The 16,102-nt window shown below is 43.8% G+C and overlaps 1 protein-coding gene across 1 annotated transcript; it reads right to left on the bottom strand.

The window, feature by feature from the left end:
• Positions 1-9,344: 9,344 nt before the first annotated feature.
• On the bottom strand, positions 9,345-14,816 carry LOC137291455 (uncharacterized). The gene is made up of 2 exons (XM_067822804.1): positions 14,304-14,816; positions 9,345-10,819 (listed from the first exon to the last, which is right to left on the bottom strand). Exons 1-2 carry the CDS (start codon positions 14,360-14,362, stop codon positions 10,456-10,458), a joined length of 423 nt encoding a protein of 140 aa, XP_067678905.1. The 5' UTR covers positions 14,363-14,816; the 3' UTR covers positions 9,345-10,455.
• Between the last annotated feature and the right edge of the window lie 1,286 nt (positions 14,817-16,102).

Raw genomic sequence — 16,102 nt, 5'->3', positions numbered from 1 at the left:
GGGGTAGTCAAAAGTACTGTCTGAAATGAAAAAAAATGTTTTTAGGCTGTTACCCCGTCTCCTTCAAATTTTCACCACTGCAAATAGAATATGTCGGAATAACTCACATTGGCCTATTGGGCATTCAGTGGAAAAGGTATGCGGGAAAGCATGTTTACTTGGAAAATTGAGCAAACCTCAGAAAAATTAAGAATAGCTGTTGAAAACAGTAGATCAGACTATAGATGGCAATCAGGTCGCTCAGCAAGGTATGACGACGGGAAGTCGACTCACCTGGCGTGAAATGCATGCTCTGCCAACTGGCATAAGGGGTCATCTCAAAGACATTTTGTGCATTTTCATGTGTGTTTAATATGTCTCATCTACTGATTAACATCTTAATCGTCTGTCTTTAATGGAGTTTATATTAAGATATCTAAAAGAGTATGATATCTGATACTCATAGAATATCATCGTATTACGTGTTTCAAAATATATAGGTGGCGTGACCATCCGAAGGTCAACAGAACTGGATATTGTAATATACTGGTATGTTAGAACATGTAGTGTACATGTACTTCTCTACTTTAATTCCTCTGTTAGAGTATCATACCCTAGTTGATGTCTCTATTCCCCCCAACCAAATCCCAACCATCGCCTGCTTCACCCGTCCTTGTTTGCTTTTGAAACGACCCCTCATACCTTTTTCTTTTCGCTAGTGACAACGCGACTCCATGGTAGCTACATTCTAAATAGTTTCAAGTTGTTATTTTCACGACAGCTATCGTTTATTATGAAGCAACGTATAATTTCAAAATGGCCATTTCAAAAGTGCTCTTTGTAATGCAATATCATTGCACACTAATTTGCATAAATCCATGGTCTATCCCAAATAAGACTCTTTGAACTATTAAAATATCCGCAGTGCTCATTTCTGCTCTAATCTCTCATCAGCAAAGTCCATACATTACGTTTCCTATCTCTCTGGAAACTGTACCTAGGCTGAACCTAGTTTAACAGATATTTCACACTTTCACATGTCAATTACATAAATTGTACATACAGATATGAAAAATAAAACAGTACTGTAGTGGCGTTAGCGTTAGCTCGTCACACCGAAGACCCAGGTTCGATTCCCCACATAAGTACAATGTGTGAGGCCCATTTCAGGTATCCCCATTAATATGTTGCTGGAATATTGCTAATTATATACGCGTCAACCCATACTCCGAACCAAGTCGGAACATGTTAACTGTGTTTATGTAAGGAACTGACAAAGTCCTAGTTCGTCAATCTCGCGGGTTATATTGGACGAAGAAGAAAATATCTAGCTACGTAACCACCATTTGTTTTTCATTTGGCTTTACTACTAGATCCGGAGCTGACTCGGAAATCGAACTTTCGAATCAATACTGATTAATATTATTCTGTCCTTTGTTCCTTTGTTAGCCCCGTTTGAGGATCGTAATGTGCGTTCAGATGAACAAAAGCGCTGTAAATAACATAGCCTTGTTAAGATATAAATGAAATTTAGTGCCACCGAACTGGTTAACTGGCAATATTCTAAGAACCAAGTTTGTTCTTCTCTTTGTGTGTTTTACTGAAGAAAAACGTTATTAAGTTTTCTTAATACAAAAGACAATGCAATAGACAGAAAGGACACCGAGTGTCTCCTCATTTCAGAGATTGCCCATTTTCACAATCTTGCGTGGGCTGTATTTGTATGTACACTCTCTCAAAAAAGAAATGGAAGTAAATTTAGATACAAATAATCTGTGGTTTGAATGACAACAACAAAGTGAATAAAAGCACACAAATATCAAACTTTACATGTTGAGGGTTATTGGGAAGCTGCGCAAAAATTCATGTCAGTTTATGTCACCACAACGTCAACGTTGCTGTGAACACCGGCTTTAACGGCTTTTTCAGTATCGGCTGTGTCCTCCGTTTGCTTGGAGCACTGCTTGACATCTCGTGAACTTAGAATAGGTGTTCGGATCCGAGGCCTGGGTATTCTATGTCTATCGTCCTGCAATACTTGTCTTAGAAGCGTCTGAGGTCGTGGATGACGTCATCGGACCCGTCGTAGGTGTTCGATTGGGTAAATCTGGAAATTTAGAGGGCCAGGGACGCACTATAATGTTCTGGTTGGTGAAGACGTTAATTGTGATTCGTGCGGTATGGGGGTCGGGCGTTGTCCAGGAAAATCTGTCTCTGTGGGTCGAAAACTTGAAGAAGGTGACGTTGCAGAATTTCATCTTTGTAACGCATAGCAGTTAGATTCCCCTCTACATGCACCAAGTCAGTTCTTTGGTTGTAAGAAATTTTCTCCCACATCATCACACTCCCTCTTTCAAATCTGTCAACCTGTGCGACAAAGTTAAGGGCGTAACGCCCATTCCGACGTCGGTACACTCTGGTTCTACCGTCATGACGTTGCAGCATGAAACTCGTCACTAAACCAAATTCCTTGCCAGTGTCTCCGATGCCATCTTTGAACATACCTGCACCAACGAAAACGAGCAAGGCGGTGATGTCGTAGTACACATCCAACGTAAGCTCTTCTTGCACGAAGACTACTCTGTCGTTCGCGATTTCTTATAGTCTGTGGAAAAGCATAGTCTTGGGGCAATTCTTGCAATGTCGGTTGCTGCCACAGTTCTTTTGTGCAGACAGAACAACTAATATGACGATCCTGTGTCGCAGTGGTAACCCATGGCCTACCACTTCGCGGACGGTCCCGGGTAGATCCGAGCTGTTGGTAACGACTCCAAAGACGTGAAATATGGTGAACATGGAAGTGACGTGCAACGGACGTGACTGATTCTCCAGCCTGTAGACGGCCAATTGCAATATTTCGATCTTCAGCTCCCATCTTGGCATTTCGACAGTCTCCGTGTCACCTCAAAAAATGCGGCTAGAAATACGATTCTGTCATGCCTTTATACACCTCACCTTAGAACACAGTTTCACCAGTTTGCACGTGCATCACTCGTTGGGTTCCATTTCTTCACGTGAAACGTCCATGCATTTGGGAAAATGAGGTGTTTTGGGTTACAGTTTTTTATCAAGTGATGGTTTGGAGACTCGTTTAAAGCTGCATTCAATATAATTCGCGGTCAAAACAAGAATTTTCGGTTTGACTTGGATTAAAATACGTTCAAAATTTACAATTCACCTGTGCGTTTCTTTTTTGAGAGAGTATATCGATTCAGAATCTGTGCTTCCACCTGAATATCCGGGTTAGAATAAGCGTTCAGCCACCCCTGTGTGCCGTATCGGGTGAGCAGGCTCGCTAACCTAGTTGATACATGGGCCGGTGGGGTAGCATCGTGGTTAAAGGGTTCGCTCGTCATGCCGAAGACCCGGGTTCGAGTCCCCACATGAGTACGATGTGTGACGCCTATTTCTGGTGTCCCACGTCGTTATATTACTGGAATGTTGCTAAAAGCGGCGTAAAACCATGGTCACTCACTCGTTCACACAGGTCATCGTATCCCAGTTGCGTGGGTCGATGTGTCCCTGTATCCGGCGTGTTTTCACTCCATACATATTCAGCCCGTGACAGATCCGAGTTTGGACTGGTCTACAGTAACCCATGCTTGTGGTAAGAGGCGACCAACGGGTACGGGTGGTCAGACCCGCTGACGTGATTGACACATGTCATCGTAGGCCACATGCCTACATGTTCATGCTGTTGGTCACTGTATTGTCTGGACCAGATTCGCTTATTTACATACCGCCGCCCCATAGCGCTAATATTGCTAAGTGCGAGTTAAACAATAAACAATTAACCAAAACAATCTGAGAGAAACTGGTCTTCTCTTCACAGCCCCCGGGCAATGAAGGTGGAAATTTGTATCTTATACGCTGTACTTGCATTTGTTCGTTTTATTAGTTGGTTGGATAGTCCGTCGGTCCGGCGGTCCGGCGGTCGGTGGGTGGGTGGGTCGATGGTTTCTTTATTCATGTATTTCCTTCGTCTTCTGGACAAAAACATTTTAAGCTCCGAAAATCAAAGTATCCTCAAAAGAAACCCAGATATCCTATAGAATCAAGGTCTTGATCCACAAAGCGTTCGTAGTGTTGCGTGCATTCGTAACTGTATACTGGTAGTTTATCACAGGATGACAAATCACGTAGTCCTCCGAACGATTTGGGACGTGAAATCGGGGTTTTGCATGTTGATGTCGGAAGTCTGTCAAGATGGTTTGGAAACCAGGGCCCTTATTCTCGAAACGTTCGTAGCCCTAAGAATTCTTAACTTTGATCGTAGCCAATGTGTTAAGTATGGGCTTAAGAAGTTCGTAGGGCTACGAACGTTTCGAGAATAGCGAGCCAGATGTCTTTCTCAGCTATAGCTACCAAACCAGACTAGCTAGAATATGGTCTCGAGTGTATAGAGATTATACTGCTATTACGTAAAAGAATAGGAATTTGAGTAAAATGTTCGTTTTACCACAAGTGGGATCAGTTCTAATGCCTCTACCCATACATTTCTATGGAAACGTATTGGTGCCATAGCCTAAGGTATTTTCATTATCCAAGTACAAGGTACGTATAAGGTACGTATATGTAGGTACTAGTAGATTATATCGATGCTTATATCTCCATATATGACAACATGATCATACGCGTTGTTCCACAGGCCTTGATATTGTCTTGTGAAATTCATAATTCATACAAATGTATGCATATGGCTTTCAAATAGGGCACTGATCCAGAGCAATTTCCATGGACTGGTTGTTGCTTTTGTTATTGTTTTTTCACCCGTGAGTACCCGGATGATATTCCAGAACTAGTGACTGGTTCATGACCTCTGCTGCACCACCAGTATGCGGAATTGATAGATTGATTGGTGGTATGGGTATAGACTGATCAACAAAGCTGAAGTTGTTTTTACTACATTATTATGAAAACAAATGAAAACACTTTGAAGTTTAATCATCTTCCAGTGGTAAAGCATCATCTGCGTGGACGTAAGCATCACCTACGATGAAAGTACCTACTGCGTGGATGACAGTTCCATCTATATGTGATAAAGGTTGGTTTAGATTATGGTCCTAATATGCCTCCGTTTTCTACTGTAGACTCAGTAAGATCGATAAACCTTCTCGATGCTGGGGTAGTGTAGTGGTTAAGGCGTTCGCTCGTCACGCCGAAGACCCGGGTTCGATTCCCCACATGGGTACAATGTGTGAAGCCCATTTTCTGGTGTCCCCCGCCGTGATATTGCTGGAATATTGCTAAATGCGGCGTAAAACTTAACTCACTCACTCACTCTCGATGCTGCCGAGCTTATGATGAAACTCAAGGACCACAATCCAGACGCGTAACACAAAAACAAAGTTCACGTAAATTTCAAATGTCATAGATTCACATGTCTCGATTATTAACTGAAAAGAATCTCATTCCCCGGAAAGGACAAACAATGATGACAGTTGCTAGTAATAGCATATGAACGGAAATGCAATGTTTTCCATATAGCTCTTGAATACGATGCTAGTTTACTGGGACGGTGGGGGTAGCCTCGTGGTTAACGCGTTTTCTCGTCACGCTGAAGCCCCGGGTTTGATTCCCCACATGGGTACAATGTGTGAAGCCCATTTCTGGTGTTCTCGCGGTGACATTCCTGGAATAGTGCTAAAGCGGCGTAAAACTACACTCACTAGTTAACTTATACGTTGGTGGTATGCAGCGCTGAAATCGAGTACAGTGTCAGATTAATATCGCATGTCAAATAAGCTTACATGCATGAAACGTTACACAATACTGGAAATACATGAACGAGGGGCCAAATTGTGCAGAATCGCAAGTTTGACACCGAGAAGAATGAGCATAGGTTTGAAGGTTAATACAACAGGGGGTTGATGCGCTACATCCCGATATCAAATTTTCAAGATTAGACTCACGGTGACGTAAAACATTATTGACCAAATCCTGTTCATCTCCCCACGCCGCCATCTATGACAATATGCCAATTCGGGATGCTATGGTTGCCGTTTTTGGATGCTATGACTGCCGTTTTGTACGCTTGTTCTGGTTGATACGTGAGTTTTGTTCCGATTTCAAACGATTGGTTTTCCGATACAGACCGTTTGTTTCGGTTTTAGAGGGTATTGTTGCAGTTTCGGAAGTTTATTTTCCTATTCTGCTGATTTTTGTTCTGTGTAGGTGTATATGAGTTCAGTTTTGATGATTTGTTCACCGCTTGTATGGTAGGCCTGTATGTGTTATATTTTCCATTTTAATTATATTTTCCTTTGTGCTACTAGCTAATATAATATCTAGTCTGTGTGACGTCAGTCTGTGTGACGTCAATCTCTATGACGTCAGTCTGTAAAGGAGCAATACAGTGATCGATATCATGAGTTCTGCCCAATAGCGATACTATGAGCGCCTTAAGCGGCCTTCACACGACAAACTAAAGTTTTACTAAAATTTTAGAAGTTGTCAAACTCGCGCTTTCACACGTCAAACACACGCTGTCAATCTTTCGTCTAACGTGAGCGTAATGTCTCTATTTCGTTGATTGCGATCGGCTGTTTCTGAACAACACGATTTTGACAACACTTCAGACGTCAAACTCGAGTGTGACAACACCAACAGTTGATGGAAAGTTGGTGAGAATAAAGACCGATCTTATTTCTTGACAACAGTTTGACAACTCTGAAATTGGTGTTGGTGGCGAGTTGTTGGAATGTACACGCTCTCAAACTAGTTTGCCATGTGAATGCCATTTTAGGCTTTTAGCAATATTCCAGTAATCACAAGGCACCAGAAATGGTCTTTATTCATCATACAGTTAAAATGTCCGGAATTGAACCCAGTTCCACAGCGTGACGATCGAACCACAGGCCTACCTTACCTCCCCTTGATGCAGTTCATTTATTCACCTTAAAAGACTCTTAAAAGGTTTCTGAGTAACAATTTTTTACCTGGAATTCTAAAGGGTTTTACTGGGTCACTGGCTTTGACAATATGCCAGCGCACCATTACCTACCACCCCCTCCTGTTTCAAACTTCTAACGTTTCTGCGCAGTGTTTCTCAAACCAAATCGTCAATTCATGGGTTTGCAAACACAACTCACCTATGTACATCGTTAGAGACGCAAGAAAAGGTTTCAGCCGGAGAGAAATGAGCCTATGTACATAATTCACGAATGTCAGGCAAACTCCCTGTTGGTAGTTCTTGCGAACCCTACCCTTGCTTTACATACGCGCAGTGTATGGAGTAGGTGGCAGGGCACATCTTGCACGGGGAAATCTAACCGTTTGTGGTTGGAGATCTTATCTCAGACCTCAATGATCTGGGTAATCGCTGTTTTCTTGTCTGACTGGAACCGAACAGTCGCTTGACTCGTTGGCTAAACACAACGATCACATGCGATAAATTATGTAGTGTGTAAAACCCCGTTAGCATGTTCACCATGAGGTTTTAACTTATGTTCACGTTTCCCAACCACGCTATGTGTGTAGTGTTTCTGAGCTTGGTATCTCATACCCTCTGTTCTTATCGACCAATTTTTCAACAGATCTTAAAACCCTGTTGACCATCCCAGTGTACAGGCCGTATACTACCGTTGACAACCAGAGTGTACAGGTCACATACTCGTGTTGACACCCTATATTCGCATTCATCACCCCAGTGTACAGATCCTATACTCGTGTTGCCCAGCCAAATGTGCAGGTCCTATAGTCATGTTGCTCACCCCAGTGTACAGGTCCTATAGACGTGTTAACCACCCCATTGTGCAGGTCCTATACCCGTGTTGACAACCCCAGTGTGCAGGTCCTATAGACGTGTTGACCACCTAGTGTGCAGGTCCTATAGACGTGTTGACCACCCCAGTGTGCAGGTCCTATAGACGTGTTGACCACCCCAGTATGCAGGTCGTATACTCATGTTGACCCCCCTAGTGTGCAGGTCCTATAGACGTGTTGACCACCCCAGTGTACAGGTCCTATAGACGTGTTTACCACCCCAGTGTACTAGCCCTATAGACGTGTTGACCACCCCAGTGTACAGGTCCTATAGACGTGTTGACCACCCCAGTGTACTAGCCCTATAGACGTGTTGACCACCCCAGTGTGCAGGTCGTATACTCATGTTGACCCCCCTAGTGTGCAGGTCCTTTAGACGTGTTGACCACCCCAGTGTACAGGTCCTATAGACGTGTTGACCTCCCCAGTGTACTCGTCTTATAGACATGTTGACCACCCCAGTGTGCAGGTCGTATACTCATGTTGACCTCCCTAGTGTGCAGGTCCTATAGACGTGGTGACCACCCCAGTGTGCAGATCCTATAGATGTGTTGACCACCAAAGCGTGCAGGTCCTATAGATGTGTTGACCAGACCAGAGTAAAGGTCCTATAGACGTGTTGACCAACCCAGCGTGCAGGTCCTATAGACGTGTTGACCAGCCCAGAGTACAGGCCCTATAGACATGTTGACCTCCCCAGTGTGCAGGTCGTATACTCATGTTGACCCCCCTAGTGTGCAGGTCCTATAGACGTGTTGACCAGCCCAGAGTACAGGTCCTATAGACGTGTTGACCACCCCGGTGTACAGGTCCTATACTCATGTTGACCACACCAAACCACGGGTCTTATGCTCGTGTTGACCACCCCAGTGTGCAGGTCATACACTCCTGTTGACCTGTCCAATGTACAGGTCTTATACCTGTGTTGACGAAACCAGTCTTCAGGTCCTACATTCCTGCTGACCTGTCCAGTGTACAGGTCCTATACTTGTGTTGGCCAACCCAGCCTTCAGGTCGTATACTCCTGTTGACCACCCCAGTGTACAGGTCTTATACTCCTGTTGACCACCCCTGTGTGCAGGTCCTATAGACGTGTTGACCACCCCAGTGTGCAGGTCGTATACTCATGCAGACCCATCTAATGTGCACGTCCTATAGATGTGTTGACCTCCCCAGTGTGCAGGTCCTATAGACGTGTTGACCACCCCAGTGTGCAGGTCCTATAGATGTGTTGACAACCCCAGTGTACTAGCCCTATACACGTGTTGACCTCCCCAGTGTGCAGGTCCTATAGACGTGTTGACCACCCCAGTGTGCAGGTCCTATAGATGTGTTAACAACCCCAGTGTACAGGCCCTATAGACGTGTTGACCTCCCCAGTGTGCAGGTCCTATAGACGAGCTGACCACCCCAGCGTGCAGATCCTATAGACGTGTTGACCAGCCCTGAGTACAGGTCCTATAGACGTGTTGACCAGCCCAGAGTACAGGTCCTATAGACGTGTTGACAACCCCAGTGTACAGCTCGTATACTCATGCTGACCACCCCAGCATGCAGGTCCCACACTCATTTTGACATACATTGAAAACAGAAACAATATATCAGTCAAACTCTTTATGCAAATAAATCTGAAGATGACTTAATTGCTGTTTTAATTCTAAAAATAAATAATACAAAACAAATCGTAAAAGCATTTTTTCAGGTCTAGAAGCGTACCCACCCAAACCCTCTTCAAACCCAACCCTTTGAAGATAATACATAAAAAGCCTCAATATTATGTCCTTCAGTGACCAGTGGCTAGTACCCGGCACAGGTACACGACAGGTGTCACCTGTTCAAAACCTTTTTCTGATTGTATTCGTGATCACGTGACTGCCACACCGGGAGAGGCATGATGGTTTTGAATGGTCCTCAACAAGTCACATTGTACTCTCATATCACGACAGTTCTTATTTTCTGCAAGTGTCATTAACAACGTTTGCACTAAAATGCACTTCTTACATGGCGCTGTTAAATAATAAATTATTATGTAAATATAATGATCAGGATTTCTCAGGCCATGTGTGTCTGCCAGTGAACGGCCGCGTTCTGTACACAACACGCCCCAGTTGCCTACAAATCTGGATCACACCTGAATGTCTTGACCTACACCTGAATCACACCTGGCTGTCTTGACCTACGCACCTGGATTCCATCTGTTTATATGTACCTACATATCTGGTTTTCAGATCTACACATCGGGCGTCTCTACAAGATGTTACCAAATTCCTGGACCAGACATCTCCATCCTCTTCGGGTTCGAGCCTACAATGAGTCATCCAGGGTGTACAGACAATTGCGAGTCCTGACTTCTCACGGACACACACGCCTGCGATAGTCAGTACACAAGAAGATAACAAAACAACGCGCGTCCCGAGTAAGGTAACACACAAATGACAGATGCACATGAGATAAAAACATGCATGAGGCTCGACCACGTTGACCCACCGTGGTCAGGCCGTGTTAGAAATGTTCAGTCGGTCTTTTTCTACAGACGTGGTTGCGAGTGGCGATCCCCCGACCACAGAGTCAGTTAAGCCGAGCACAAAATAGCGGAGGTCCATAGGATAGAAATGGAAGCTCGGGCCCCCCATATCTTCGTCCGTTCGTCTGTCGGTGCAGTCCAGGCGGCTTATATAGACTACCATCACGATACATGGATGAATGCGGGCGCTACATCACGGTACAGCATTTATTACCCTTTTTCTTATCTTTTTGCACGGCATTGCGAGTTTGTGGCGAGCCTGGTGAGGCTTGGGTGTCCTTGTTCACATCTACATGCACTGAGCCAGGGGAGGCTGGCTCGCCCGACTGACCGTTCTCCTTGGGTTTGGCCACAGGACTTGTATGTACCGGCGTCGTGTGCTCTTCTTGTACCGGTGTGTCATCCACCTTTGCTGCAGTCTGTTCGGCGCGAAGCCTAGCCTCGTCGTCCAGTAGAAACTGGTCTCGGATGATGGTTGCGCGCTTCAAAAGGTCGTCAGTTTCCTTGCTGAGATTCCCACCGGGTAGAAACGGGTTCTCCTTGCTGTCTAGCCTGCATTGGAACAAAATGTAAACTTAAAGTATTTATTGAAAAAAGCATAAATATTTTAGAATTTATGGAATTGCGTATCGACTTCATCACTGGTTAATCAATAGTGCTATGCTGTTACTAAATGCTAGTGCACCTTCTTTCATCTCTATCAACTCCAGTTTAATACAGTTAGTGTACCTGTCTGTCATCTTTACTGTTAATAGATGACATTTCAACACCGATAGTGCACCTGTCTGTCATCTTTACGTTTAATAAACGCCAGATAAACACCAATAAGTGCACCTGTCTGTCATCTTTTTTTCTCTAAAAGCCAGTTTAACACAGTTAGTGCACCTTCTTTCATCTCTACTCTTACTAAACTCCAGTTTAATACAATTAGTGTACTTGTCTGTCATCTCTACTGTTAATAGATGCCAGTTTAACACCAGTAGTGCACCTGTCTGTCATCTTTACGTTTGATAAACGCCAGATTAACACCAATAAGTGCACCTGTCTGTCATCTTTTTTTCTCTAAAAGCCAGTTTAACACAGTTAGTGCACCTTCTTTCATCTCTACTCTTACTAAACTCCAGTTTGATACAATTAGTGTACTTGTCTGTCATCTTTACTGTTAATAGATGCCAGTTTAACACCAGTAGTGCACCTGTCTGTCATCTTTACTCTTGATAAATGCCAGATTACCACCAATAAGTGCACCTGTCTGTCATCTTTTTCCCCGATAAAAGCCAGTTTAACAATTACAGCACTTGCCTGTCACTCTTCATCCGATACGCAATAGGTTAACACCAATAGTGCACCTGTCTGTCAACTCCACATATTATCAGCAACTATCATTGGTCACACGTTTCATCAATAGTGCACCTGTCTTTGAACCCTGCATCTAATGCATCGCTTATTACGGTCAGGTTACATCAATAATACACCTGTCTCTCAGCTCGACACATGGCTGGTTGCACGTAGCATCAGTAATTGACCATTTTTCTTAAGTTTTACATTTATGCCGTTACTTACTTCGAAGATCAATATGCTTCAAGACGCCTGTTATTGAAACGTATCGGAGGTGCATCAAACATTTATAACAAAAAATATGGCTACATTCTCACTTTCAGCATGCGCTGTCTTTCATGTCGTTGTTATGGTTTTTCTTTGTTTATTCGGCACCACGAAGGATTTCACAGTTGACGATATCAAGCCCTGTATTAATGCGGATACCATGTTGTACTTAAAAGACGCAGTGTACCGTTTGCTATCGGATTGCCTAGGTATTGCACTAGATCTTATTTTGTTCTGTGGCTTCTTTGTGTGGTATGTGTAACACGTGTGTTTTAATGAATCGGTGTGTTTTTGAGTGCTATTTTATTGTTTTTCTTGTGATGTTTTTTTTTTCCTATTCTACTAGTTTTAGTCATATTAGGGTGTACTTTCGTTATTCTTTTGGGGTTGCATTGTTTTGTTCAGCTTTTCTTTTGTTTTGGGTGTTTTTTTTGTGTGTTTGTTTTGCGGGTATTTTTTCGTTTGAGAATGGTGTAGACTGACAACTAGTATTGGGGTTTTTGTTTGTTCGTTTGTTTGTTTGTTTTGGGGTGTGTCTTTTTTGTTTGTTTTGCGCGTATTGTTTTCGTTTGAGGATGGTGTAGACTGACAACTAGTATTGTATACACTGCTTTGTTTCATAGTTTTATAGACCCGGGTTCGATTCCCCACATGGGTACAATGTGTAAGACCCATTTTCTGGTGTCCCCCGCCGTGATATCGCTGGAATATTGCTAAAAGCAGCGTAAAACCAAACTCACTCACTTTAGAGTATATGTATTCGTGGTATACTGTATTCACTGTTATAATGTATTGCATATACATGTGTTGTCGCATTCTAGGGATTAAGTAAGTATATTTAATTTCGTGTAGTAATGAAATACTGCCTGTAGTTCTGTTACTACTGTCAAGAAATACTGTTACCGTGAAATTTTTAGTTTCCATGTGCTAAAAGATTTTTGAGGCTGATCATTATGTACTCACTTGTACATCACGCAATGTGGTCTTGATTTGTACCTGTGTGATCACTACATACCGACGTATTGTACACAGTGTTCTATTCAGCGTTCTAACTGACGCCTGTACGTGACCAGCAATAGCACACACGACATGTAATCTCTAAAAGCGTCTATGCAGTCCGCCTGGTTACACACGCCCAGCTATAAGCGCTGTATTCCATCTAAAGATAGCATTTTGCTGTTCAACAGCGACGCTAATAAACATCAGTCTGTAAATAACCGAGTCCAGACAAGACAACCTTGTGATTGATAGTATGAACAACGATACATAGTGTATTGACAGCTAATATTTCTAGTCATCAAGAGGGCGGGGTAGCTTAGTGGTTAACGCGTTCTCCCGTCATGCCGAAGATCCGGATTCGATTCCTCATATGGGTGCAATCAGTGAAGCCCCTTTGTAGTGCCCCCTGCCACGATATTACTGGAATATTGCTAAAAGTGGCGTAAAATTAAACTCACTCACTTAAGTCATCGAGCCTGACCATTCGATCCTTTTAATCCCCGCTTGCGAATAGAGGTTCCTTGTATCGAATTCTAACCGAAATTCCCCAAGGTGGCGGATATAATGATGATCTAGATAAGGCGTCACCCTCAGTGTGTCTAGCGGACTGTGAAGTAGAATGGTTCCATCAGGGCGGTAGAGGTCTGTCTAGTCAGATGTAGGTGTGAGGTATTCCTTGCACTTGGTTACATGGTATTGTCCACATTCCTCAGGCTCAGTGTTGGGGCGGATTGCTTTGAAATGGTTTCTTTTGACGATGTGTTACGTTACGTTGGTTTGAGTTGTGTTATATTATCGTGTTTGATAGGAATGTAGTGCTGTGATCCTGGTCTGGCATGGATGTGTGTCAGGGAGATAGCACTGACCTGATGAAAGCAATTCTGCGGCACAGGAAATGGCTACACAGTTATCAATGGGTGGATGCTTCGAAATTACCACATCCTTTAAATATGAAGCAAATATAATTGTTTACTGAACAAAACAATACCTTCTTGTAACGAAATACTGTCAGAATATGAGAAAACACCCCATATACAGGGCGGGGTATTTTGTGGCGAGCCGTGTGATAAAGGGGAGCTAACCGCGGGTGGCTGGGCGAATGTGGCCGACATGCGTATGGGACGAAATTGATGAGGAGGATGTCCGCCACACCTGACGGGTCCGGCAGGCCCAGAAGGGTGTGGTGGGTTTCCCTTATCATCACTGTCATCTCAACAAATACTATATACAACATACACAAATGTACGGGAAGAACCGGGGTGGTAAACACGCTCGCTCTCCAACACTGCCGGTTTGAGCTGGCAGTGAGACGCGCTGGGATGGCTCCGTAGTGACGGGCTGGGCTCATCAAATCACCCTACTCTCGCAGATTCCTCACATCCCAGCGGAATCCGCATACCCTCCAATCCACCCCGAACACCCCGTCACCTACCTTTTCAACGGCTGTGGCCGTGCTGGGTTCTCCATGGCGGGTTGTCGAGTCTCGTCCATTATGACATTGCCCACTGACAAGCTGCCTCAGCCCCTGGTTACCATAGCAATGTGCAATATTTATGATAATCTATGGGCTAGGTCAATAGCGGCGCGCGTGAGTCAGGTGCCACACTCTCGATTGCTTGTCAGAATCGGCTCGGTCTACATCTGCACTATCTTAGTGAATGTTCACGTTGATGACGAAGATGTGTCCAGGTGGAGATGAAGGTCCGAAGGGCAGATGATTCCCCGAGGATGCTCCCGTCTCTACTGATACATTAGGCGACGACCAGAATACAACACGGTTTGTTTGCGCAGCACAACGAGAGGCTCGCTCCAAGCGAGGAGACTATTTGCGGATTCACTGGTATAAGTGTGCGCGCTTGGTAGGGTCCAGCTAGGCGAGGAGAGACCAGTATGTAGGTTCTCCATCTCCGTGCTAATATTGATCAGCCCCGACCAGCCGCCTGTTGAGCACACAAGCACCTTCAGCAAAATGAGCGTCATCCACAAGTCTCATAAAAACTAATGACGTGGCATTTTGATTGAACAATACAGATTGCTGCAAGTGGGCGATCAAAAGCTTTCTTTATTATCGATACTCATTAAGCACATCCAACCCAAGAACGGCCAGTGGAACCATATTTCATGATGAACGAGGGATGCATGTTCACAAAATCTATAATCATCAAAGAACTACGAGCCAGTGTAGTAAACGTAAATTGTAACTGAGGCTTGCCTCGCATTAACGTTGTAAAGTACACATCAATCGATGTGTTTGTAGCCCTCACACTGCCATATAAAGACCAATCTCTCGGCACCTCTCCTTCAGTACCATCTCAACGGCACTATCGTCACACACACATGTAAGACAAGAATAATGTATACTGACAAACGACTATCATTGAAAGTACGTGTGCGCGGGAGTGTTTGTATGTATATTTTTTTATTTATATTGAGAGATATAATCCCTGAAGCACATTTATTTTCCTTCCACCAAGCTATTTCCCCCAAAGTTCTATATGATACAGGTCTACAGTTTCCTCAATATTATTCAAATTTAATTGTGTTTTATCAAAAACTATACGTATATTCATAGACTAAGCTTAGACTAGGAGCAGGTAGAGAGAGAGGGAGGGGAGTAGAAAAGCAGAGATACAGAGGGATAGAAAGGGAGAGAGAGGGGTTAAGACTAAGAGGGGGGAGAGAGATAAAGATTGAGCACAGGTAAAGGGATGGTGAGTGAAAGAGAAAGGAGATCGGAGAGAGGGTAGAGAGAGAGAAGGTTGAGAGAAAGAGGAAAAGAGAGAGTGGGGGTAGAGAAGGAGGGACAGAGGGGTAGAGAGAAATAGAAAGAATAGAGAGAAAGAATGACAGAGTGGGTAGAGAGGCAGGAAAAGAGAGAGGGGTAGAGAGAGAACGAGACAGATGGTGTAGAGAGAAAGGGGAGAAAGAGACAGATTGAGACGAAGGTGAAGCGAGAGGGAGAGCTAGAGATTTTGTCACATGTAAGTATAGTAGTTATCGTAGTGCAATATTACGATGAAGATATTGATTTCCTTACGCATAAATATTACGATAATTCACAATCGGATCTTAACACTGGCAGCCAAGCTGTCGCCGGTCGTTAAACAGTAAAGAAATGTTCAAATGTGCTTCAAAAACCACAGTGACTGTGTAACATATGGACACGTATTTCTAGCTCAGGAACATGTACTTCCAGTTGTGACCCAAGTAATACCAAGTAAGATCACTTGT

This window comes from Haliotis asinina, chromosome 7 (assembly GCF_037392515.1).
Source record: "Haliotis asinina isolate JCU_RB_2024 chromosome 7, JCU_Hal_asi_v2, whole genome shotgun sequence".
NCBI classification, from domain to species: Eukaryota; Metazoa; Mollusca; class Gastropoda; order Lepetellida; family Haliotidae; genus Haliotis; species Haliotis asinina.
The sequence above is the reverse complement of the archived record's forward strand: the minus strand, read 5'-3'. Positions and strand labels throughout refer to the sequence as shown.